The 27,014-nt window shown below is 44.1% G+C and overlaps 1 protein-coding gene and 1 long non-coding RNA gene across 2 annotated transcripts; one reads left to right on the plus strand and one right to left on the minus strand.

The window, feature by feature from the left end:
- Positions 1-39: 39 nt before the first annotated feature.
- Positions 40-22,343, plus strand: BFSP2 (beaded filament structural protein 2). The gene is made up of 6 exons (XM_063325322.1): positions 40-495; positions 8,946-9,028; positions 10,931-11,087; positions 13,248-13,409; positions 19,393-19,524; positions 19,997-22,343. Exons 1-6 carry the CDS (start codon positions 40-42, stop codon positions 20,348-20,350), a joined length of 1,344 nt encoding a protein of 447 aa, XP_063181392.1. The 3' UTR covers positions 20,351-22,343.
- LOC134511426 (uncharacterized) lies at positions 20,241-26,665 on the minus strand. Its single transcript, XR_010069876.1, has 3 exons — positions 25,990-26,665; positions 24,199-24,546; positions 20,241-20,362 (listed from the first exon to the last, which is right to left on the minus strand). It is a non-coding gene; the product is annotated as an uncharacterized LOC134511426 (long non-coding RNA).
- Positions 26,666-27,014: the final 349 nt, after the last annotated feature.

Consider the following 27,014-nt stretch of genomic DNA (forward strand, 5'->3'; position numbering starts at 1 on the left):
CGGGGCAAAGGCGGCCGGGCTGAGGGCTGGAGAAGCAGCATGCCCTTGCCGAGGCGACGGTCGTCCTTCTTGGGGCAGCAGCCCTCCTCCTCGGCGGCCGAGGGCTCGGGACCGCCCGGCCGCCGGGTGAGCACTGGGGGCGGAGGGAGCCTCTCGAGACCCCCCGGCGTCTACGTGGGCACCGTCCCCACCGGCGGCTTGAGCAGCTTGGGCACCCGAGTGTCCCGCAGAGCCCTGGGCATCAGCAGCGTCTTCCTCCAGGGTCTGCGCAGCTCCTCCGCCGCCGTGCCCTTGGCCCCGGGGCTGGAGAAGGCCAGGGGTCTCTCCTACGAGAGCCTGAACAGCTGCTTGGTGGAGTACATCGAGAAGGTGCGAGCTCTCGAGCAGGTCAACCAGGAGCTGGAAGAGCACATCAGAGTCTACCTGGACAAGAAAGCGGCCAGCGTGGGCAGCTGGGGAGCGCTGCGGGAGAGCTGGGAGGCCATTTACCATCAGGTGAGCGCCGGAGCGCTGTCGGCAGCCGGGGGGGGGGACGCACGGAGGGAGCTTCACGAGTCATTAGCAACCCTGAGCGGCAAGGGTTGATGCTGATGATGAATGCCGCCTGATTTCAAGGCGCGGTGCCCTAGACAGAGGGTTTTAAATCTATCTTCATGATAATTAGCATTATCATTTCACAGTGTGTTGTGGAAAATGCCTATTAAGCAGGAGAATTGCCTCAGGCATCCTGCGCATGGGGCCGATTGAATATGCACCCCAAGGCGCGATAGTCTGGGCTGATTAAAATGGGTGATTTTTTTACTATTTTTTTTAATTATTTTTTTTTTTCTTAGCTGTGGTTATTACTCTGAGCATCAAAATTATTAAAAGAAAACTGCTAGGGCTGAATTAGTTTATCCCGCAATATGATATCGTTACAAGCACGTTGTTGGGTTTTTTTAAAATTAGCAATTCAGACTTTTACTTTATTCCCTCGTTTGCTTAATCACATTTTCAAAAGCTCTATTTATTTAAAAATAATAATTACATGGCTACAAAAGAGTGACTCCTTCCCTTCTCTTTGTCGCTGCCCCGCCATCTCTTCCTCCCACCTTCTCCGTACGGCACAGGCTGTGGGTTCTCCGGGAAAGTGTTTAGGGGAGGTGGGGGCTGTGCAAAATGGTATTTGTATTTCCCTCATGGACAAGAAATAGTTCCTCTTGCTGACCAGTAAGACTTTGCAGGCTGATGTCCTGCTTGCAGGGAACGTGGGGCTCTGTCCCTTGGGCTGCACCTCGCAAGTCCCAGCTTCTCGGCTCCCAGCCAGCAGGAGCGGATGGGACCCCGAAGCGCTGGTGCCCGGCATCCTGAACGTCTCTTCCTGGCAGGGCTGGTGCAGGCGCAGAAAATTCCATCGGCAGGTCTCCAGAAAGCCTGAAAGGCGACTTTAAGTTCCTCAAGAGAGTTCTGTGTTTTACCTTGGGCTGGCCAGAGTTTTACCCCTGTCATAGGGAAGAGGGTGCGTTTTCGCAGTGCTCTGTATTTTTAGGGCAGGTCTTCACCCAGGACGCTACAAACGCGGTCTGAACGCTGAGTGTGGCAGCATAAGCTCCTGTAGAAAGATCATGTCAGCAGAGACGCCCAGTTACTCACCGACTTTTAAAGCTGTTATCTTTTGGTATTGGTAAATGACATTGCTGCCGCTAATCCTATCAAGCTTCCAAAGGGACTGGCTGCTGAAGGCAATGGGTGCTCTGAATCTGGGGTGCTTACAGAAAGTGGTACCCTCGAACCCATCATCTTGCTGAGGCAGATGGGGACTTTGATGTGAGATGGGGGGGTTTAATGCTTTGCAGCCACCTCCCGTGTTTTCCAAACGAGTGTCCCATTTGGCACCTGTAGGCCTCACCTGTAAAACCTACCCAGGGCTTATGGTTAAGACGAAAAAACTAGGACCGTAAGTACTTAGGAAGGTTTGTTTGATTTTTCTTTATATGAAACTCCAACATTGTAGTGTGGATGAACCTGCTCGTGTAATACTTTTTCATCCAAATTGCCTTCCTTTTAGGCTTTCTTTATATTGTCATCCTGCCGCCTTGCCTCTGCCTCCCTTTCTTATGAGTAAATAAGAGCAGCTCGCAATGAAATCTAGCTTGAATATTGGGCTCTTCCTTCATAAAATCAGAAAAATAAAGCTATGTAGTAATAGCATTTGCAAGTATGATAGAAAATAAGATAAAAATATTAGCATCATCTGCATCTATTTAACCATTAAAACACATTAGAGAGTACATCAAGTTTTCCAAATTACTTCAATTAAATCAATAAAAGAGGCGTCACTTAGTGGGTTTTGACTTTCTGAGCTGTTACGTACAATTCTAATAGGTTTCTTTGCTTTTTTGTATTAAGCATCTAACCAAAAATGAAAGCAGGACCTCATCCAGCCCAAACAGCAATTAACTCATTCCTGATTCCTGCAGCTAATTGGCAAAAGTATGCCAGCATCAACACGGAAACTGTCACATTTATTAAAACAACATCAAAATCAGTTGCCACAGAAACGGCTGCAATCACACAAAGTCTGTATCCTCCTGCCATGACACGTCTCCCAGTAGGAAAAGCAAAAGGTGTTCAGGAGCGAGGTATAACAGAAATGAGAGATACCTGGCAGATACATTTCTAGATGTAATTTTTATAAATATATTTACATTTTTCTGTAGATGTCCACATCTGCCTTAACATGACATACCCTTTTTTCAGCCTCCTACAAGACCTGAGGATTCATTTTAATCCCCAGCCAGCCCCGTGCTTTCAGCCAGGAGGGATTCCCAGCAGCCATAAACCCCTCGGTGCCATTCGCACGAAGCAGCTGCAGAAGTCTTGGGGCAGAAAACCGCTTGAGCCACCACCTTTTTTAACCTTGATGCCTATGATAGGAATAGATTTTGAACAAGAAGAAGGAAATAAAAACACGCAATTGGTGGTGGTGGGGGGTGTGTCTCAACAGGAGCCCCTTCCTCTGGCCCTGCTAGTGAGAAGACAAGGATATGGCCACGTAGGATGCTCCTGGTCCCAAAATCAGAAATGTGATGGGCCCATCTCCACAGTGGGGTAGGAGAGACCTCAGTGGACCTGAGGTCCCGTTTCTCTCCTGCCCTTCCTGGGATGTGCTCCAGCATCCCAGATTTCGGGTAGTTGTCCTCCCAGCAATGACAACTGGGTGCCAGCATCTCTCCCAAACACAGAGCTAGGGGGAAAAACGTGGCAACAAGTGACTCGGAGGGTACGAGTGGAGGGTCCCTCAGGGGAAGGAACACTCGTGTTTCATGGCAGTTGTCAGAGCTATCGCTGCTGTACCGCAGCAGGGGGTCACTGACAGGAGCTGAATGATGGGAAGCCACTATCCAGCTCACAGCATTAATTATGCGCCCGGGCAGCTGGTTTTTAGCAGAGCAGGTGGACACACACTAATTGGGACAGGCGCAAAATGGGAGGATTTTTGCAGAAAACGAGGGAAATGAGAAATCCTTGCCGAGAGGAATTCATGTGACAGAAATACAAGTTCATCTCATTTTACCTGGGGCATACTCCTTTTCTCCAAGCTTTATCCTGGTCTTCTTGCAGAAAGTTCTGTCTCTAATCAAAGGTGTCTCTTCCGCAGAATAGGAGGCTGTAATGGTAATTCCTTCCCAGGGAGCAGGGCAGCACCTGGGAAAAGTGGACACTTGAAATAATCTCAGTGAGTTTACGGAGAGGAGAGGGTAGCTCAGCCTCCGTGACCGTTCTGTTACGGCTGCGTGGGAGACATGGAGATCTGTTTTTTCTGGGAGATGGCACGTAGCGCAGTTGAGATCACGGGAGTAAACACAAAAGCAGAAGAAGGAATAAACATCCTGGACCAATTTTATCACTGCTGTGATTCCTGTGCATGGTTGGGAGCATTTGAAAGATCACCGGAGTTTTCTTTAGAGATACTTTTATTTGCACCTGGCCTTACTGTGAGCATTTACTCAGTGTCAATATTAAGCCTGGAGAATATACAAGACTGACAGCCCCAGGAATCGCCACATTTGGACTTGCACCCCGTAATGTATTTGGTGCGGGGCCAGGAGAGCCGCTGAGTATTATCCGTAACACACTCTAACGCAACACGGTGCATGATTAATGTCTGTAAATGGGCGAAACAGCATTCCGCAAATAATCCAAGGGCACAACAAACTCCCACAAAATGGCACAGAGCTTGGTCGACCACCATAGAGAGGATGGCAATAAATTAAGTTTTATGTCCTCTCAGCCACCTCCAACAGCGTAACCTTGGAGTACCTTCACATGCAGCTGTGAGGTGGGGGGATGAGGTTTTCTCCTTGTATTTGGGCAACATGACAGTTTTTACAGATCAATTCTTTAGGAGGTATCTCATGCTTTGAGAACCAGGCATTCTTTGATGCAGTCCTGTTTACTTATAAAATATTCGACGGATAAATGAAGTCGTGTTTTCTTGGATGCAGCGGGAATCAGCAAAAGACCCATCGATCTTCCCAGCCTCTCTCCACGTATTAGCATTCCCAAGGGGACGCACCAAATGCCGCTCTTGCTGCCTTCAGGTTTTCCTCCTTCAGGCTCTGAGAAGGGGTTCAACACAGAAAGCGTGACTGAAAGCATTACTGGTTTCCTGCTTGGTGGCATCCGAGCAGCAGGCACGGGGTTGCACACTTGTAGCCTGATTTAGCTCTCAATTACAATGTGTTGGAGGCAATGGGCTGATACCAACCATTTTTTTCTGTATGTGGAAGGAAAGACTAGACCAGCATCTTCTGAGCTTTCTCCACGGAGGCATCATTTGCTTTAACTGAAGTGAACTTAAAAGCCAGATAATTTTCCATTACATGAATAATTAAACCATGAGATTCATTATCACAGGCCACACCTGAGGCCACGAATTTACCAGCATTCAGAAAGGGATTAGGCATTTGAAAGAATAGCAAACCTATATGAAGCTATCGGTAAAGCACAGCTAAGAATTTGAAAGGTGTAGGAAATCTTGCAATTCCAAACTTGGTCAGATCTCTGTTAAAAGTCGAAAGTTGCCAGCCACCAGGGATAAGTTCTCCCCGTCAGTGTCTGTATCACATCACACTTTATCAAGGCTGGAGTCTGCAGACTCCCTTGAGGCAGTTGGTTTTTCTTGTTGCCAGTCATAACCCAGTAAATGGGCCAGTACGTTGATGCATATTTTCATAAGATTTTTTTTTTGCTAAGAATTAAAATTGCATTTTCATGTCCGTAAAGTCACAGTGAAATCAAACAACAATGTTGCTGCTTTCTAGTTAAGATGTTTTATACCACAAATACCCAGTGTTAATTCGAAAACTGAAAAAAAACCATGTTCAAGAGGTGTACGTGCAGCACAGATGCGAGTGTTGAAAGACAATAGGTGGCTTAAAGGAGCTATTATTAGTAATAATATTTGCATTTTGACAGCACCGCCCATCTTGGTTGTTCAAGTGCCACATGAGCATCAGTGAATTAAGCCTCCAAGAAGCCCCGTGAGGCAGGACAGTGCTGCCTTCTGCTTTACAAGCGGAGGAGGCAATGTCCAAGTACTTGCAGTGTTGCGAGCCCGCTCATTTCCAGTGGACACAAAGAACGGTGTTTCCTAAACTGCTGCATCATGCGTTTTAGCACGTGTGTCAGCAAAGTGGCTACGAATCCATCCCACTAATGCTGCGTGTTTGCATCCAGCTGTTGATTATCAGGAGAATTAAATCAAACAAAAGGGCCACTAGATGGAAGTCTTACATCTCTTCTTCCCAAGCCTAGAAAAGGCCTTTCACGGCTCATGCAAATCAGGGAGAATTTTTCAGGAAATCTGGTTTCTACATAGAAATTACCGTGTAATTATTTATCCTTCGGGTTCGCTGTCAGATTTAAAGCGTACACAGCTCATCTCCAGGAGGGCTGAAAGGCTCACGCCTGCTGGCTCCCACTACAGTGCTCATCCCTGAAGCCTTCCAAACATTAGAGGGGGTTTTTTTACACCATTTTTACTTACACGGCACAGTTCAGTTCTGTGTGCAGTTTTGGAAAGCCCGCCACTTTCTCACCAAACATTTGGCATTAGCTGACGGTCTATGAAGAGGGGAGTCGGGTATTAAGCGACTGCTCAGGAGTATGATATCAGCGCCCTGGTAGAGACATCCACTTGTGGGGCAGGTAAGAAGTCACCTCAAATGCCTCAATAAAGCCACAAGATTACAACTGAAAAGCACTTTTAAAAAACAGTTTTCCTCTGCATAGAGGCAGAAATCCAGGCAACGGAAAATCACCAGCTGCTCCCTGCTTCTCCTTTTGATGCAGCCCAAAAGCCATTTTACACAGAATTCAGCCTCTAAGCTTAGCCATTAACATAACTCTGAGTGGCACTGTGCAGCTCACAGGATTTAATGTTACTTTTGCCCATAGGATGTTCCCAATTCCCTCAAAGACATTCATTTTCATCAGACTTTAGGTCAGATATTGTAACCATAGAGGCTCACTGCCGGAGGCAAATGGGCTTGTTTTGACAGGGCAGGGCAACTCAAGGGGCAGCGTTTCTGCTCCCTGATTTGAGTCAGGAAAAAAATAAAAGCTTCTCTGATAATCCATACATTTACGAGTTGGCAGGAAGATGAAATAATTTCTGTAGGAAAAAAGAAAAGGAAAAAAAAAGAAAAAAACCCAACCAAAAATTCAGAGCTTGGATCAAAGAACTGCCTCTACCTCCACATTGCTGCAATGCAGGAACTAAATGTCTTTTTTCCATCTTTCAGGAGAAACTCGGGTCTCCTGGTGCAAGGGGACCTCAGGACAGCAGAGCAGCATGGCCCCAAAATCCCGATTCTGCCTGGCCACTCTGAAATGCCACAGAAGGGATGACCCAAGGGCTGGGGAGTTTGGCCAGTGCTGGTAAAGCGGGGTTGCAAAAAAAAAAAACAGAGAGAAGGACAAAAGGTGTTGAACGATGAAGATGAGCCATTTCTGTGTGTAAGGCAGCACATAAAGGTCTTCTGTACTTGCGTGCTGCATGGTGGGGCTGGCTGGTGTGCCATCAGATACCATCTCTTTGACCACACCTGTGGCTTTTGTAACATTTCTTACTCCTGCCCATTCGCGGTGCTCTGTAATTTTCTCATGCCTAAACTCGGGCTTTTTTTTGCCAGTGGCAGCATTCACAGGAGCTCTCTCCTCTGTCTCGATGCGATTTGCATGAAACATGTTGGAACTGCGTGTCCCTGAGATGGCCTAGCCCTCTATCATATTGGTTGGAACTGGCCAAGAAATCACACAGTTTTTAAAGAAAAATTGGCCGCCCGTGCAATGGCATGAGCTCTGTTTCCTTTGGAAGCCAAGCTAAGTTCGAGCTGGCAGGAATGGAGCTCCAGCCTCAGGCTTCCGGCCACAGCCACCTTTTGTTCCTAACAGTAGGTGAGAAGTAAGCAAACCACTTTTACCTCTTGGGCCTTCTCAGATTTAATAGATGTAGAGTGCTTTTAACTTCATGATCCATTATGAACTTCTCAATGTGGAGAACAGGTTATTCCTCCAGAACTCTCCTTATCAGATGCCTTCACATATTCCATATTTGTTTGTCCAAGGATTTGTAAGACATTTGGAGCAAAAAGCCAGTTTTTGTGAGGGTAAATGTTAATTATCACATAGAAATGCTTCAGCCTTGCATGTCCACCTCCACTCCATTGCCAAGCAGCAGGTCAAGGAGTAGATAGGACCATATGAAGGCACCGATCCCACTTGCGGTACTTGAAATAAATTGTCTGGACACAGCTGTTATGTCTCCACATTGCACGGCCTGTGTCACCTTAGGGGAGTGGAATGCTTTGGGGGATTTGCGATCTTATTTAGTTGCAGACTTAATTATCTAAAGAAAGATTTCTGCTTCAAGAGTTCTGCTGGAACGCTTAAAAAGCTGCTTTTACTCATGTGGTGGTTGGTTTCAACTGCAAATCTCCATGGGTATCTCCTGAAAAAAGACCAAAGAGACGTTCAGTTTAGTTCCTCCAGTGCGACAACGTGGACCATGTGATGGCTGAAGCCCCCACATAGTTATTTGCAGAGATGATCACTCTAAGCCTGGTATGGATTTCAGCATGTCTTTGGTCACCTCCATAGCTTAGTGCACGTGTGACTCCAGGGCAGGCAATGGTCTTTTTTACCTTTTTATCATTTTATGTAACCTTCTTGAATCACAACAGGCTTCTATGTCACTTTCAGCAAGACTTCTTTCAGGCTTGCTTACCCTTCAAGTGCCTCCTGGGTATTAAAGTTACACCCCAGAGCCACAGCAATGATACCACAGACTTATTTGCACAATCTTTCCAAAGCATTTCACATTTGGTGTAATGATCTTTGAAGACTGCCGGCTTCTCAGGTCTCATATCTATCACAAGAGCTTACAGGACCTCATCAGAGAAGAAAAACGACGCTCTGGGAGCTGAGGACGGCTCGCAGGGGGCACGAGCAACAAGTATTCCTTGGCTCACTGAAGAGGATGACCCTGAAGAGGACTGCTGATACGGAAAGTAGAATAGGAACTGCATACGTGTTACACTTTGACTGTATCTAGAAAATATAAGTGTGACTTAAATGATGAATGTACCTTGCACACAGTAATGAATTTTGCCCCTTGCGTCCAGCTGACAATCAGAAGAAACCTGTTTCCACAAGATGAATGCTTAGGAGCAGTGAACAGTTCGATGACAAATTACAGCCTATTTGCAGAGAATTTGTGAATTTCTATGTACAAAATTAATCGATTAAGTTATCTGGAATTAGTGGCTTGAGCAGCCCTAGGCTAAAGGATTGTTTTCAAAAATCAAAGCTATACACCTGCTTAAGACACACGCACAGTGCCTGTAGCTGATGTGCTGAAGCTCTTCGTTGCTTGACCTCTGTTGCCTCTTTTTTTCTAGGTGGGCGAAGCAGTCCTTGAAAATGCTCGTCTTATGCTGCACACCGAGAACATTCAAGCCTGTGCTGAAGATTTTAAAGACAGGTAGTCTTCTGGTGGCACCTAGCTGGCCACTTTCTTTGAAACTTTGCCTTGGCAAACGCTTACTCTACAGGGGAGTAATGCTTAGTGAGTAGAATGGCCTTGCTCCTTTAAGTTGAATATTCAACTATCTGACTTGAGATAGTTTTGGTAACAGCAAAATAATTATGATGCTAACATTATTTTGGCTAATTTGAAGATTTATAGTAACAAAAATGTGCACTAGCAAAATTACTTAAGCTATTCTTTGATATACAGACATTGATCTCTTACTGAGAGGTCAGTATTCATTCAAATCTGGGTTGGCATTTTATAAAGGCAAACGTTTATGTGATTGCTAGTTTTAATTTGCAGTGCCACGCAAGTGGTTTTGGAAGTAAAAATCATTCTACTGCAGCAGCTGAAAAGCAAAAACTGTACCACTACAAACATCAGTGTGGAAACATTAGATAAGAAAACAAAAGTGGGCTGCACTGATTTTCCTTGTCTTTACTGAGAGAAATGAACAGTAAAAGGAGATCTTAAGTACTGGCAAAGTACTTTTTTAACATCTTTCTGATTGCAAAGCCTAATATTCATGTACATGAGTGCATGAAGCTCTTTAAATTTTACTCAGAAGGCCTGATTATCCTTCTAGCTTTCATTGGCAATGGACTTGCTCGTTTACAAATAGCTTTTTGCAAGATCTGACACACAAACTGTATTTCAAACTAATTAATTTTTATTTCCTATGATTTTTATCATCTCTTAAACTTCTGTCTCTCCCTGGTATTATTTTATTTAACCATATGAAAACATGTGTTAATCATGTTCTTAGGGTTGCCTTTTATTTCAGAAATACAACCCTGAGCTACTCATTTTGTGGCTTTACATCCAGCAAGCTACACTCGTATTTTAAGTAGTTCTAAAAATGTCAGCTGACTTGGACAAGCAGTCTACATAATAAAACCAATGTCAAATCAATCCACTGCATAGTGAAAGCTCCTGATTCTCACTGGGATCAGCTGCCTCTTCCCCAGGCTGTTGAACTCCCAGCAACGAAGGTGGCTCTCAAGGGTCAGAGTGCAGGACTTGTTTATGAAGTTGGCTCCTGTCTAACCTGCCACCCCCCTGTCTAACCTCCCTGGCCACCAGTTTCCCAGGTTGGCTGGGTTTGACATAAAAGCCTCCCAGCCAAGGAGATTCGCCACGCAACCCAGACACGTTTGCAATGGGAAGTCTAAGATGAAAAGGTATAAACAGGAGCAACACAGGAAGCAGCGCTGCAGACTAGCAGCTGCCTGCCACAATTTTCCCTACCATTGCAGCCATGGTTTAGAAAAAAGATGTTTTCTTTAATAGTAATTCTTGTTGACAAACCAACTGCTCAAATTTCCTATTTATTTTGGCACTACTAGGATCTGGTCTTAAGGATGGGTTGGGACCCTGGAAGATAGATCAGACTTCCATCAGCATGTTTATTAGTAAAAGTGTGTGTTTTCTTTAACCATAGCTCTGAAAAGTTTTTATGTAGACGAATGAGCAATTATTCTCATTTTACAGCCAAGAAAATAAGAGAAAAAGCCACCCATACTCATACCGTATATAAATACCATATAAATACCAGGTCTAACAAGAGAACACGTGCCTCTCCGTACTTATTCAGGAATCCTATCAGGCTGATAACCACCATAGCGCAGACTGCTAACTTGGCCTGTTTTATTACACTCTGAGTTAATGACAGGGTACTTCAGGCAGTTAAATTCAAGTATGGCAAGACAAGGTGAGAGCAAAGTATATCTTCTGTGTTTCTGTGCCTCTGACTGGGACACATGAGCTAATTAGCACAATGGTGTCATCTAAAAAAATGCAGGTGCTTCTTGCTGAGCTGTGCTGTATTAAGGTTGGGGGTTTTTTTCTCTGCAGGTATGAAAATGAGCAGCCATTCAGAAAGGCAGTGGAAGATGAAATTAATTCCCTATATAAAGTGATTGATGATGCTAATTTAACTAAAATGGATCTGGAGAGTCAGATAGAGAGCATGAAAGAAGAACTAACTTTGCTGTCAAAGAATCACGAAGAAGTAAGTCCAGACTCGGGACACTGCAAAGCCAATGTGTACCTGTTCCATCTGGTTGGTATCATACATCTAGCACAAAGCAAGCACTAAAAAGCTCTGCCTGCCGTGTCGGGGTCGGGGGGTTGTCCTGAAAACTACTCCTGTTTCTCTCTTCTCTGTTAACTTAAAGCAGTAACCTCTGAGGCATAACCGAATTACTTACATTGAAGTTTTAACTCTTTCTCATCTGATAAATATGACACGGAAGAGATATCATCACTCAATTTCTTGCTAGACACCACGTGATGGTCACGGGGTTGCAGAGTGACATATGTGGGCATCTCAACAGTGAGGTCTGATTCTCAGCCAGGGATGTAAAGAGAAAATGTACGTGCAGGGAACAAGCTCTGGTCCTGCTGCACTAACACTGGGCATTAACCGGGCTCGTCTGAAAAACTCCCGCTTGGCTCCTGCTCGGTTCCCAAAACCGAGTCTCTCCTGAGCAACACACCACTGGAGAAAGTCACAGGGACAGGCAGCTGGAAGGGAAGCCCATTATTACTCAATTTTGCAATACTTCCCACTTACTCATTACATTCACCAGCACTATTTGCATGAAGGTGGTTCATTCCCCTCAGCAGGGGTTTCGGCATCAGACCCAAGTCAGCATCTTTGCTGATGGCAGCTCAAATATAGAGCTGCGCCTAATCCCACACAATGGACAGCAAGCAATCGTGCCGATGCCTCAAAAGTAAAAGAGAGCTTGAATTGAGATGGCTCATGGAAGCAAGGCACTATCCTGTCTCCCATTTCTTACAGGTTATCTCTTCAACCATAAGATTTCTGCAGCCTTGGCAGTCATATGGAGACTTGAGTTGCCAAGATGAAGTTGCTTCATCCCCTCCCTGCTTTCACGAGTCTAACCCCAAGGCTGGCAGAAAATGTGGCTACAGCACCACTGCAAAGCATGAGAAAGGTGGAAGTTGTTTTAGATAGGAGGGAAAACAGAAAATTGATAGAAATACACAAGATCCCCTTTAAACCACCCTTGCAGGGTGAAAGGATGCTCCTTTCTTTACCCGCTGGGAGTATCTGAGCATTCGCAGAACCACCCCAGCACAGACACGGTTTTCCAACAGCAGTGGCACCGGGGGAAGCTGCTCAAGAGAAGTCAAAGAATAAAGGCTGGAAGCAACTATTGCACTTACTCCAGCTGAGCTCTGGCACATGGAAGTCCCAAGGACTTTCCCCGAACTAATTCAAACCTTTCTTTCCTCCAGTGCCCCCACTAGGAAATCCACGTCAAGTCCTTTTGAAGCTTTCGTGCACTTGAAGTGGCCACATTTTGAGGCTTTCGTTCTTGCAGGTTCATAATTCACATATACTTGCCCATCCTTTTTTTCCAGTACTGTCACTGTCAGGGGCCACTGCCTACAAATACAATTCCCAGATGCTTTTACACCACTTTTTTTTTTTCCTTATGTCAATAGCACATATAAACAGATTGATGTAAAAGGACTGTGGTGCCAGACAGTTCAGATACACATGCAAATCTCATTTATTCTTGTGTTCCTGAACACAGTGTACAACTGATATTCTACCTTTAAGCATGCAGTTCGAGACACACTAATTCTCTCCTGCTTATGTGTTTTTGGAGCACTTATATGCAAAGAACAGAATGCTGTCACAGAGAAGGACAGTGCTCTTCATCTAATGTGCACATGCATAAAAGCACGCATGTGGCTCGCCCAAGCTGCAAGGCTGTAGAGGTCCTGCTGTTTTGCACAACTTGTTGTATCTCCCAGCAGATATATATCTATGCTATTGCATAGTGCAATATGGTCATGGTCCTGAATGCGCAGTCTGTGTGTACGTCAAGCTCTGACCGCTGGAGAAACTTGGCATGGTGAGAAGGCTGCTTCACGCAGTGCCCTGGTGCAGGGCTTCAGTCTCCTTCCACCAAGGAGAACTCCAGCAAGACTCCCCAAGCAGAAGCAAGACAAATCCACACCTGGAAAAGAAACCCTCCAGTGCACTAAATCATTCACGCAGAGATACCTTTCAGGACCACATTTAATTACTCTCTCTGTTTGTGGAACCAACAGGGCTCTTCCTCGAGCCCCTCCGAAGCTACCCTTCAATTGTCCAGTTCACCTTCTCTTATGTCTGTTGGTTTTATTCAAGGATGTGAAGGTGTTATACAAGCAACTTGCTGGATCTCAGCTGGAAGAACTTGATGTTCCCCTGGGAAGTGGCCTGGATGACATACTGGAAAAAATCAGAATCCACTGGGAGAGAGACATTGAAAAGAATCGTGCCGAGACAGGTACCCTGCTCCGTACCAAGGTAAGTGCTGCAATATTAAGGGATTTGAAGCAAACACAAAATCTAATACTCTGCAGTAACTTTGAGGGCTGAGTGTTTGGTTTTTTTTCTTGAAACAAAAAAGATCATAAAAATCTAAAGGCTTTTGGTCCAACTACATTGGAAAATACACTCATAAATATCAGAGACTTTCTTGGGATGCAGAGAGTTAAGTAGCAGTGGATGTGACCCTGCTGATATCACAGGTATCTGTGGGAGACTTCTAAGGGCTCTGAAACGTTGTCTGAGAAAAACAAACTTAATCAGTCGATACCTTCTGTGTCAGATAAGCCACAGTCGCTACCCTTCCTACTAGGGCCATTCCTCCACTGAACAGGGGTCTATAAATCAAAAGGGCAAAACACATCGCTCTACACTAATTATACAGCTAGTCTTTGTGTGGCTGTATAATTACAAGACTCCTTGTGGGTTTCTCCTTGAAATTGTTTCCTTTGGCAGTGGTGCGAAAATTGAGTATTAATTTAGAAATTAAAAGCGATGATAATAGCCATTCCCTTTAAAAGTTCTCTCTTTTCCTGATGCTGAGTCTGAAATAGCCTTTTAATGCAGCTTATCTCTGACATGAAGGATCACTCATTTTCCAAAGTGGCTGGCTGAAATAACTATTTTTGCAGAGCTGAAGCATTAAGTTCAGTGCACGAGCCTGTATTTTAGAAGCCATCTCATTCTGAGTTGGCTATTACAACAGATCATGGCACACCAAATCATAACTACAGCTGTGCTACAAGAAACATTTAACAAAAACACAGCCCTCCCCGCCCCGTTCCACAGTACAGAGCTGCTATGAGAGAATTAGAGAGTAGCGAAACCAAACTGGAAGAAGAAAAGCGAGAAATATGTTTGCAAGGATATATGCAGGCTCTGAGTAGGTGGTTATTTTCAAAATAAAGAAGCAAAATCCTGTGACAACAGTGATACCAAAGGTGCTAGGGAATGTACAAGACGCCAACCAGAGGAGTTTATCCCAGAGATCCCATCAAGTTCATGAGCAGGCCAGGCTATTACTAAGCAAAGTTTTCTTAAGTTTAGTCTGCGGGGCGCTGATTTTCAGCTTGTACAGCCCAAAGGAAGTCGGTGACACAATAAAAAACTACATAAGTCCAGACAGTGCCTCCATATAAAGCATATGCAGCCCTGCAAAGCCAGAGCATCCTCGGTAGCCTCTTAAGCTTTGCCCAGAAAATCTGTTCCTAGCCCACTGCCAGGTTTCAGAAAAATGAGAATTACTCTGATGGCACCAAATTCTTCATTGGCCCAACTCTCCTGTCATGCTTCTTTGGCCTCCTCCTCCTGTGCAAACACCCCCTCACAACTTCTTTCTTCCCATTTCTTTCGTACCTTCAATATCTGGTCTTTCAACGGCACAGAGATATCATCTGGGGAGCAAACTGCCAGCTCATACTAGACTGGTCATTGAATCCTGATATCGTGTCTTTGACTGTGGCCAACACCAGATGCTGCAGAGAAATGCCAAAAAGCAAACATAACCTAACCTATCTGCTTAGCCACTTTAGTCTAAGCTTATACTTGTTTAAGTTGTTCCTGTTTTGGTTTGATTTTTTAACGGGAGGAAAAATCAGAATATCACAGATTTCCGGAAAGATCAGTTTCAGTTCAGAGCAGGTTCAGGTATGACATTCTAGGGTTTTGGGTCCCAAAATTTACCTCTAAGTAAACCCAGATGATGCAGTTTTCCATCTTACACAGCTTTGTTTCTCATACAGATCTATTCAGATTATTATTATTGATACAGATAACAAGAGTTCTGCTAATTATGTCTAACCCTTTTTTCAGCTAAGCTTGTGGACTTATGTCACCTTATGTGGCTAAGTTACACCACTTGGTTATCCACAATGTGAAAAGATTTGTCCTTGCTCTTTTGCGACATCAGAGAAGAGAGAGCAGTTCCCTCCTCTCCTTTCCTCTTCATTACTGTTTTCTTCAATCTCTCCTTGTGATTTTTCCTTGGTCCTTAATGCCTTAACTTCCTTCCTCTGCACCCACTCTTTGGCATAGCTGTGACCAGTTGAGACCAAGGTATTTCAAACGGCATCCTAGCACTGACTTAGATGTCAGGGCAGTATTTTTGTTATTTCCTGACCAATTCCCTTGCCTCATTTGCTTTGTCTTCTGACTAGACTTGCAATCTTGGCTAGATTTTTCATGAGTATTCAGGCACCGAAACATACCAATTTATATTCATTCCTAACAGGGTTTCACATGGGACTTCTTTAGATGAGTAAGTAACCTCAGAACTCCAGTCCATCGGTTTGAGCTCTGCACTTTCATGTCCATAATGCTCAAAACCTTTCTCTGAATTGACACAAGTGATTTAAACCCTTGTAAGACATGCAAGCTGCTTAATATTTCCCCCCTAAACATGCTTTACTTAATGTTGTGGCGCTGTTCACTCATGTAGTTTGAGTCCACACATCCGCCCCTGCTCATTGCTAATCTGTAGTGTTTTCTGCCATCCATAAATCTTTCTAGTTCATGATTCACCTCCAAAGCAGTAAACCTTAAGGCTTCAAGCTGTTAAACTTTTATCATAATGGAACTAGACCTCAATCCTCCCCTCCATGTCCCGTCTCTTGACCAGCTGGTGGTCCATGCCAATGCTCTGCCCTGAGCACACAATTACACAGCTTCCTCTGTCGTCCCCTACGCTGGCTCTCGTAAAAGGTTTTGAAAAATCTTGTGAATTATGTCAATTGTTTCTCCCTTCTTTGCTACTTTACTAACACATTCACAGATCTCTTAAGAGCTTATCAAAATCACTTTCCTTCTGGAGCTATCAATCATGTTGATCAGACCCCGGATGTTGGTGTTTTATCCCTAATCACCCTTTAATTATCTTGATTCCATGAAAAACAGACTAATGAGAGATTCTGCGCTCTCGCACAATGCCTGGCTCAGAACTGTACAGATGTGCTTGAAATCCACATATTCCTAGGAAACTCAAGCATGAAAAAGATTTAGGAGGATGATTTAATCCTCTCCTCCCATTAATCCAGTTGTTTGTGTGCACCATGATTTGGTATAGCCTCTCCCTTGTGGAGCATCTCAGGAATAGGAAGAGCAGAGGCCCCAGAAAACACAAATTGCCTAGTGAAGAGGGCACAAAGACCACATCTGCACTTCTCTACAGAAGGAGCACTAAAGCTGAAGCCAAGTGTCATGCCCAGCAGGACCCTCCACACAGACTCTTGGGGTGACTCAGCTGGTAATCTTGTAAGGAGTTTGGGGAAACCGTGTGTGTACCAAAAGCTTTAGAGCTCATTGCTTGCGGTGTCATCCTTAGTATTTAGGGCCTGATGGGGCCACCTCCATCTACTCCATCTACCTGTTCTATCATTCATATCACTAATGTCAGGTAGCCGTGACAGCTTAAGGTAACTCCTGGAGGAGTTTCAACATCACCTGTGGTGAGGGCAAGTTGGATCTATACGTAGCATTTGGGCCACCAGCAGGGTAACTGTGGATGAGAGATGCCAGGCTTCAGGTAATGGGTGTAGGCTATAAATATAGATGCAAAGGTAACTGTTGTGTGAAAAGGGGCAAAGCGGTTTTGGCAGAAGATAAACCCCCTTGCGTTCTAACACTCCTCACTGAGGTGTGAGGCCAGGTGCTGCTAGGTTTAAATTCTGAGTGATGCCCAATTCAGCACTATCAGCCCAATCGCGTTTAATATGTATTACACTATTATGATTTGGATACACTAACAGTGGCCTGCACCTTCAGTCTAGTCGTGCTCCTGAACTAGCATGGCCACTCTTGAGTCTTTGGTCGCGTTCAATGAGAAACCAAAACGACTAGCTACTTAAACAGTGCAGTTTATTTAAACAACAGCTATATAGGTTCTTAGGATTGCGGGTGATAAATACAGTCTGCAAAGCACATGCAAATAAAGATATTGTTAAGTATACAAAACGCGTGACAAAGTTATAAACAGTACAGCCTGGCTATAAATGTAGGATAGAGGTTCTCTAGAGAAATTTCTAAGTTCCCTGAGGAAACACTCGGTATAATCGAAGTCTTACCCAAAGGCGTCCCTGTGGGGGGGAAGAAAGGCTCAGCCCGTCCACTGGTCCCGGAAGTCAGTGATGGAGTTCTCCTTGACTTGTTCACGATGGTGTCTTCCCCCATGCCCCGCTCTCTTGGGCTATTTTTATAGTATTTTTTATCTTCAAAGTGGAGTTTGAGTGACTTTAGTCATTAATACTTTCATTGTGATTGGTGTACTCAAGGAAGAGTGGTCACACCTTGAGGGCGGGTAGCCTCCGGGATGGAGGTGTGTTTTGGTACATTGTAATGAGCAAAGTTCGCACAAAGGACAGCATTTCATCAACATTTGACGAAATGTTGGCTCGGGTAGTGAGTAGGCCGCTTATCTGTTTTGTAGTAAGCAAGTAGGCAGTTTATCTGTTCCGTAATACGATCTCATTCCCATATCTGCTATTCATTATAAGGGAAGGCCACGGAACAATCGCGTTCCATTCCATCCCTCATGTAGTTTTGCAAACAACCTTGTACAGGGAATCACAGATGTTGCATTCTTCGTGTGCCAGCTGCGGCTGTATTCTACCTCAGAAGCTTCTTGATTTTATGACTTCCCTTAATGTGTGAACAACGCTGTACTTTTGTATTCTTGGCCAATTTAGTAATTATGCCACAGTAACCTCCCTACCCAATGTATCTGTTTAACAAGAGGCATTTATAGTCCTCGTATCATAATGTGCAGACTACACTCTCAACAACTTAGGAGACACAAATTACTCCAGGGTGGCACGTCCTTGATGACTAGGCTGGGTTCACCAAGACTAGTGAGGAGGGATTATGTCTCTCCGAAGCACAAGCCTCTATAAAGTATATCTGAAAAATACAAGCGCTGTGCAATTTGCTGGAAAGGACAGTTTTGGTGTTTGGAATGAAATTCAGCCCTCTGCATCACACGTTCATAAATCCTAAATTCTGTTTGAGACTTAACTGGTACTTAAATGACACATCTGTTTTTGCTGACCTTTTGCACCTGAGATAATTTCATTCACAATGACCAACGCAGGGGGTTCACATGGTGGTAACAAAAAAAATTATAAAAATTATTTCTGGTGCATGGTCCCAGATTTTTTTAAAATTTGATCTTACTTTTAAAATAAAAGAATGCATAATCAGAAAAGCAGGACAAGGTCAAGATGAATTTTCAGAGTGGAATGGAAGTATTTTGCATAGTCTAACTTTAGCGTTGACCAGAAGAAATGTAGGTTTTGACTGAGGAATTGTATTTGCTGGAGAGCCCAGAGCTCTGGATTGAAAACCTTGATCTCATCCCTCATTAAAAAGTATAGAAATTTTATTTTTACTAAGGTACCTTTTCCTTCACCTGTTTTCAAGGAGCCTGAACTAAACACATATAAACACATATAAAAACGCAAGTAACAAGAGCATGAAATTGCATAAGAATATCTTAATTCAATTAACAGAAGTTATTTTCCTGACCTCTGTGATATGACTTGGTCTCTGACTCGTAGAATCCTACGTGAAAAATCAAGGTGTGAACACTTCTGAAATCCAATAGACTAAGTGAAAACACTTACCTTTTAAAAAAATACTATAGTATAGCTATAAAAAGAAGAATTACAGCAATGTTTTCTTTTTATAGGTCATTTTAAACTTACTAGTATGAATGCTGAAGAGCTTTTGTTGACATAGATAAAATATATACGCTTACATGTATAAGCCATTTTACAGTAAATGCATAGAAAATATGATCATTTTGACCCTAAGAAGTATCCAGAGTTGTTCAACTGAGGGATTTAATACACACGATTCAAAGTTAAAGTCAGAATTGCCACAAACTGTGAAAGTATTAACTGTCAGTTTGGTATGTAAGGAAACTAAACCATAATTTGAGTAGGCTGGGATGACAGTCGCCATCTTTTACCAGCAACAGGCTGAAACGATTGCTGCCATGCGGACCCAGGAGGAAGAGCTGGTGGAGGGCCTCAGAACAGAGTTCCATGAAACTGCCTGCAAAATACAGAGCTTGCAAGCAGAAACCGAATCCTTGAGAACCTTGGTAAGTCATGTTGGGTTTTCAATGGGTATATTTTGTGTGAATTCAACATGCCTTCTGAGGAAAATATTCCCATCTTGGGATGCAGACTTAAGGATAAATCCCGTTGTCCAGTATACTGTTTCCAGAGATGCCCGACATTTCTGGGGTCTTCTTGATTGATGGTGGTGCACTAAGCGTACCACATTTGACAACTGGGCCCCAAACGTCAATCTTCAGTGTCTTCATACTCAATAATAATTGCACTGAGATTGCTCGGTACTTGACAATGTGAAGAATATCTGTGCCTTGTAACCAAAATAGTTCAACCTTTGTAATGATAATACACATTTTTCAAAGTGTCTAAAGAAAGGAATTCTCAAAATAGTATATCTCCACTTAAGTATATTCGATAGCGATATCAGCCAAACCTGAACAAAAAAGACTATGAAGCATACGAAAACTGACTGTTTTGTCTGCTGTCCTGCCCTTACAGAAGAGGGGTCTGGAGAACTCTTTATATGATGCCAAGCACTGGCATGACATCGAACTGCAGAACCTAGGCTCTGTCATTTCCAAGCTGGAGGCAGAAATGGGAGAAATCAAAGTAGAAACCGAGCAGCAGCAGCGGGATCGTGAAAACCTGCTGACCAGCAAACAACAGCTGGAGAAAGACATTGCTGCATATCACTGCCTTCTGGATGGAGAACAAAGCAGGTACTCCTCATTAAAAGCAAGCGTGCCACGAGGATGGAGAACACACGCTCCCTGGGAAGGGGTTGTGAGGCTGGAGGAAGCAGGAGGACTAGGGTGGTTCTTGTGTTTCATAAGGTCGGGTGGTAGGTGGTGAGGTTTGGAGAAGCTGCCAAGGGGAAGAACATCCCAAATGCAGTCACGCAGAGACTCCTAATGTATTGGAGACAGGTGGTTTCCAGCACTACTGTGGTAGGACAGGGTTTAGGAATACACTAGTAAATCTATCAGCCTCACTTCCCTGAAGACTTGACATGTGAGATTAGAAAGCTACTACAGCATCTGGGGGCTACATCAGCAGCTGCAAAGCTGTTGTTGTTTCTTGGGTACGTTATGCCTTCCTTCCTCCTCCCACTATACAGTCCAAATATTAAAGCTGTGATCCTGGGGAAGCTCCCTTCCTAAGCACACAAGTTCCCCTGAAGCCCAAGGACAGAATCTGGCACTGACTGTGCCTTTTGTAAAGAAATATAATTCAGACTCTTAATATTCATCCTCTGGGAATAACCTGTAAACTCCTTTACAGTGGTTGGGCTCCTTGGTTGGGCTTTTTTAAGATCACCATTAGCTGTGAGACTTCTGAGAATCTGATCCACAGATTTTTATTTGCTCTTCTGCTCAGGTCAGAGTGAAATTTCTTTACTCATTTTGAAATTAGAAAAACGCACGGTATATCAAATTTTTTTCCTGCTGCACAATCAGATCCTGCTGAAGCTGATGAGAGATCACCAGCTGAACTAAAAACAGTACTCGGTTTAGGAATTTTCCCATTTGTAGTAGTGACCAATTTAATTTATTTTTTTTTTTACTTTCAGCTGATTATGAAATTCCCAGCCTACAGAAGACCGTTGCCATTAAAGCAAAAGATGTCACTGCCAATTATGTTCATGGAAGCTAAAAACCCATCAAAGCAGCCTGCTTTATTCAGTTTGATTCAACAACCGAAGTAGGTTGTAGCTTGAACAACTTTATTAGACCCTCCTCATGTAATTGCTTTGCTTATCGATTTCAATTTACTCATGTTGTTAAAATTATAATAAAGAATATCAGGTTTTTCGTTTGACTTTTTTTTCCTTCCAGTATTTTTCATGATAGCTGAAGGGGGTTGAATTAAGAACACAGGCCCCTTGCTTTCCAGCAAGTAAACTCTTTTTCTTACAGTACAAATATATCAAGACTGAACTTACCCCTTCACTGTCCACACAGCATCCATGTGGAAATGGCAAGTGCTCTGTTGTGTCACAAGACCATCAGCTCACTAGTGTGAAATCTAATTCAAATAATGCTGAAGCAGTTAAAGTGTGCCATTAACTCAATGTGATTAATTTTTGCAATATCTAAACCAGCATAAGCACTAATGCAAGCATCCCACCAGTACTTAATAAACATATTTTAACTTAGAGTAAACTTCCAGAAAAGTTGAATGTGCAGGAGGAACAGGAGTTCTGTCTGCAGTACAGGTCACGTCCTTTTACTGTATAACCAGGGTGACAGTTTGTGCAAATGTGATACTTTTTGATATATTGATATATTTTGATGTTTGGTTTTTATATGCTTGGCTCTTTCTTTATATCAACATCCTTTAAGGCAGGATGGCCAATCTTCTTTTGAACAGGCACCCACACAGCCTCAATGTGTGGGTGACCCTAGGTAGTTTCTCTTATTTGGATGGTATCCTGATGAAAAGGATTTGCCATCTTTCACTTCTGATTTTCTTTTATACTTTAAATATTGATATCCTCATTGTATTGCATTTGCAGTATGGTCATATAAAGTGCCACGATGGATCCTGCATTGTCAGAGAAACATAATGAACCTTGGCCCCTAACACACAAGATCTTCGGTATATGGCTGGCTTTCTTTCACATGTCCCTGCACAGGAATGAAGCTAACCATACATGTGTTTCTTGGATCAGGACTTTACAATATAGACAGTTACACAGGGTGACAATATAGTTCATTAAGTAGACTCAAGGACTACTGAGAAATAGCATATATTGGAGAACATAACGGCGTGCAGCATACACGAGACGCAGTCTGAACACCTTCTGATCTTTAGTTCAAACATTAGCTAACAAAGCTACTTAGTTTTTAATCCACTATACTTGATCCATCAATGCATAACAGGAAATAGTTTCATGCAAAATCATCGAGGTATTCCAGTATGGGGAAGTGGCTGGAAAAGGAGGAAGCATTTAAGCATAATGAATTTCCAGCAGCTTTTCTATCTACCCCTAGCAAAGACCAAAAGCCACCGAAAAGATTATTTTTGTGAATAGATCATCAGGAATCAAATGTAGCATATCTTTTAAAACAAAGTGCTTTCATATTAAGTGCTAACGATCTTGTGAAGAAATCTCTCTCTACTTTTACGCAGATTGTTGCTAGCTACTGAGCTAGCTACACAGCACCTCCAGCACGCCTTGCCAGCCTTAATGCTATCTATGCATTGTCTTCACCATGTGAGATGGGAAATTGAGAACATGAGAGATTAAAGGTTTTCACAACTATTTGTCAATGCTAAGGTTCATAAACTGATTTATCTTTATATTTATCCTCTAGTCTAGCAGCTGCTATATTAAATACACATGAACGTGTTTCTAACTGGTTTTCCTAAGAAAACGAAGACCAGAAAACAGTTTATTATCTCCTACTGCAATATCTATCACACCTACATTCCCTTGCAGGGATTTGCAGCATTTGCTGTTACGAAGACTCAGAATACAGTCAGAGGGTACAGATAATACAATCTAACAGCCAGCAGCTGCATAAAAGGACATTTCTACTCCCCCTCACCTGCTACGTGTTCTCATCACCCTGACTCCTGTTAGCACCAACACCTGTCTGATGTCTCGGGAGACAAGTTCGAGAAGCACAATTAGCAGAAAATTAGCCTTGCAAAAAACAGGGAAACTTTCCTGCCACTCAGCTCCCTGAATCAGGCCACTGCAGGGTCAGACATATACCAGCAGCAGCACAGGGATGAGAAAGGGAGAGAGACTAGTCAGGACTGTAAACCACAGCCGCCCCCCTTGACGATAACTAGTCACCAGGTCGGACTAGCTGTACCGTCAAACCATATGTGTACTTTATCCTCCTCCTCTGCCAGGCACAGCTTCTCCTGCGCCACAGCTTGAACACAAGCTGCTGCATCCTCAGGGGAGGCAGAGGGTGCCAGCCCCATGCTAGCCCATGCTTCATTTCAGATTTCACAGAGTAGAAGCATACCACAACAGCTAGGAACTAGTACTCTAGCCTATCATCCTACTGTTTACATTTCAGCATAAGCATTATTATACCGATTCTATGGTTAAATAATTATTTTTAAGACGACTTCAAGCTGGCATTGTGTAAAATATAATACTTCAACAAAACACCCCACACTGCTGCCACTACTGCCTGCTTTCAGATGGCAATTACTGGTGGAGAAACGGACATGGTAACACTTCTCCCTGCTGGCTGTAGAGGTCTGAAATTACAGCAAACTCTTAGCACCCCATCACTTAGCTGATACGAAGGTTACGCTCCTAAAGAGAACCAGGGCCCATGCTGTGGCAAGGACTCTACCAGAACCCTTCTGCAGCTAAGGGCACCTTCTCCAACTTCCTTAAGCAGGTGTCTCCCTAACAGTTATCAAATGAAGTGTTCTTCTGCTTGTGCTCTGCAAATGTCAAGGCAGTTTGCAGTGCTATCACCTTCATGTTACAGAACGGAGATAATTAGGTATGAAGAAATAAGGATAAGACAAAACACTGGGTAACTGGAAATGGAAGTCTGCTCCTACCTCTTGCATCACCCACAACTCACTTTGGCTTTCCTTTTTTCCATTTCCCCACATGCACAGTGGCTGCTGCATCACTTCCCCTACGTGCAGTAGTGCTTCATTCCCCAATCTTTATAAATTATGCCAAGAAGACCAGGGAACAGCATCATGGCAAGACTCACCATAGCTACAGGATGGAGACGAGGGGTGGACAGGCACCACTGTATGCCATGACAGGCCTGCTGCAGCCCACGCTGCTAACATGGGGGAAGAAAGAGACAAAGTCCTCAGAGTCCTCTGGGTAAATCTGTACCTGAGCAGAGGCATTCAGAGCACTGTGTCTTGCCAAAGGTTGGCCACACAGGTCAGTGATACACAGTGCAGTAGAAAGGTGTCAGCTGAGCTCGTGCTGCCGTCACGGCAATGTCGCATTCCGGATATATTCCTTGCATTACAAACATCGCTTCTGCCAGCCCATGCCTGAGAGCCATTCTTCAGACAAATGTCCTCTGCGTAAGTATTGAGGGTCACTGAATTTGAGAGAGGAAAAGAAAAAGAAAAAAACAGAAACACTGACCTTTTTTTTCAGCGTCTAACATTTTACACAGCAACAATCTGAACCATAAAACCTAATGCAGTGCATTCGCAGAGAAATACAAATGCTGTGCATCAGCACGTTTTCACAATTTCACATAAAAATAAAACGAGAGGTGGGAGGCAAATCCAAGCATAACTGCATAACTAATGCTTCCTTTAAAGTGACAACTGAGACATGTCTTTAAATCTGGATCTAAGCCTTCAGAGGCCTAAAACACTGCTACTATTTTCCATGGTTTCCACTGAGTCTGTTCCAGATTTAACAGCTGAAATGTTTCTTGGTACTCTGCTTCTGACAGGTATTAAGTTTCCAATCCAGAGTTGGACATTCCAGCCTTGCAGCACTGTGTTTGCAAGGGACAAGTGACGCAGATGCTAAAAGCAGCAAAAAGGCATCAGGTTTGCATTCTTCAGCCTGATACTATCCATAATAATGCGATGAAAATATTTTACCAGCTGCTGAAATTCAAAAAAAGGTGTAGCTTAGAATCAGACACAGCACTGTACTTAGTGGCCATTATTAGCTTATCTACCACAAAAGCTGAGGGATACAAATTGTCTGCTTAGTTGCATGTTATTATCAGTGCTGAGCCTGCAAGTCACGGCACGGTGCAGTGCGGAGGTATGTCAGCTTTCTGGGCAGTAATGGAGCACAAATGCAAGGAAAGGCAGCGCTTCGAAAAAAGGAACATCAAACACTTCCATACCAAGCTGTCCTGTGCCTCATCTTCCATGCAACCTCCTATCAATCAAAGGAAGTAGGAGGGGAGCCCAGTTGCACCAAGGAGAAACAGAAAATGAGACTTAGCTACCAAATTCGTTCTCTACTTCAGTAATTATTCCTGTCACAAAATGGAAAGTGTCGTTGAGCACGCAGCATTCCCGGTGTTACCAAATGAACCGTTATGCTTGCAATTTTTAGTTCTCGGGGCCTGTTCTGTGCGGGATCAAAATCCTGTAAGTGCACAGAATGTCAACGGTGGTAGAGCAACGCAGGGAGAATGCAGCATGACAGACATAAAAGAAGGTTGTAAAAAATCTCCCAAACACAGAACACCTGACTGCAGTGATTTGGTTACAGCTACAAAACGCTTCACACAGACAGACAGTATTTGACCTCTTTCTGCAATATGACAATGATACCTCCCCTGTTTTTTTCAAACAAGGTGAAGATTATGGATGGAAAACACTAAGTAACAGTATTTTCACGGACACAAATTAGAGACTGCCACTTTCCAAAGCTCAGAAAAAACTTTTCATTTATGTTAATATATACACACATATATAATGATTTCAAGAGAAAATATCACGAAGCATAAAACGATACTAAATAGACCAAGAATACAAACATGCTTATTTTTATATGATTATCATACCTATGCTTATTCGATGGATAATCCTCATTTGGTCTCACACTTTAGCAGCAGGAACATCTTTTGATGGCTGACCAACAAAGTCAGTCATCACAATCAACGCTTCATGCAATTGTTTATGACACGTGACAGTCCTGAGGCTATTTTTCAAAATTGCCTGCCTCAAGACTTTTGACAATGCGTTTTGAAGACACGGTGAACTTTTTAAAACACCCGTGTTTTTTTCCAGAGCTAAAGGTCACTACAGGACCCAAAGGTAGCGGCGATAATCTGCAGACACCCACTGTGAACCTTGCTGTCCCAGCAGATATTCCCTCGGCTTCATTACGAGTCAGGAAAAGCAGCTAGGAAGTTCCGGCCAACACACGTGGACATCCTAGACAGAGCTGTGTTTCAAGTCTTAACTGAACCACACCATTTCCAAGATGAAAGCTAAATTACTTCCTTGCATCCTTCTCAATGACAGTGTAAGCACAGGGCCCCTTGTAGGGTGCGGGGAGGCCAGGCTTTAGTCATCTTAGTCCACGCCAAGACCGAACGCCACTTCACCTCAAGGGCGGGGGATGCCGGCACAAACGGAGCCAGGGGGCCGCTGGGCGGCCTCAGAGGCTCCAACGGCACTCTCAGCCTCCTCGGGAGGGGCTGTCGCAGCGTTCTATGGGGACAGACACCCACCACCACCACCACCACCACCACCACCACCACCACCACCACCACCCCCCTCTGGGGCTGCCGTTCCCGTCCCTCTTTCACTCCGCGGCGGGCACTGACAGGCAAGGCCGGCCCCCGAGGCGGAAAACAGCCGACGGTCTCCCGAGGAGCCCTGTCCCGGCGGGTCACGATCCACCTGCGCGGCCGGCCCCACACACGGCTCCCCTCAGGCGGAGGCGGAAGCAGGGGAGGCCCCACGCGCGCGCGGGGCAACGTCCGCCTGTCACACGCGCGGAGCCCCACCCCGCGCGCCCGGCCGCAGCACGCACACGCCCTCCCGTTCAACCCAAACCCGTTCGCCTTTCCCCCGCCCCGCC

The sequence above is a fragment of the Chroicocephalus ridibundus genome, chromosome 2 (assembly GCF_963924245.1).
Source record: "Chroicocephalus ridibundus chromosome 2, bChrRid1.1, whole genome shotgun sequence".
In the NCBI taxonomy this organism is placed as follows: domain Eukaryota; kingdom Metazoa; phylum Chordata; class Aves; order Charadriiformes; family Laridae; genus Chroicocephalus; species Chroicocephalus ridibundus.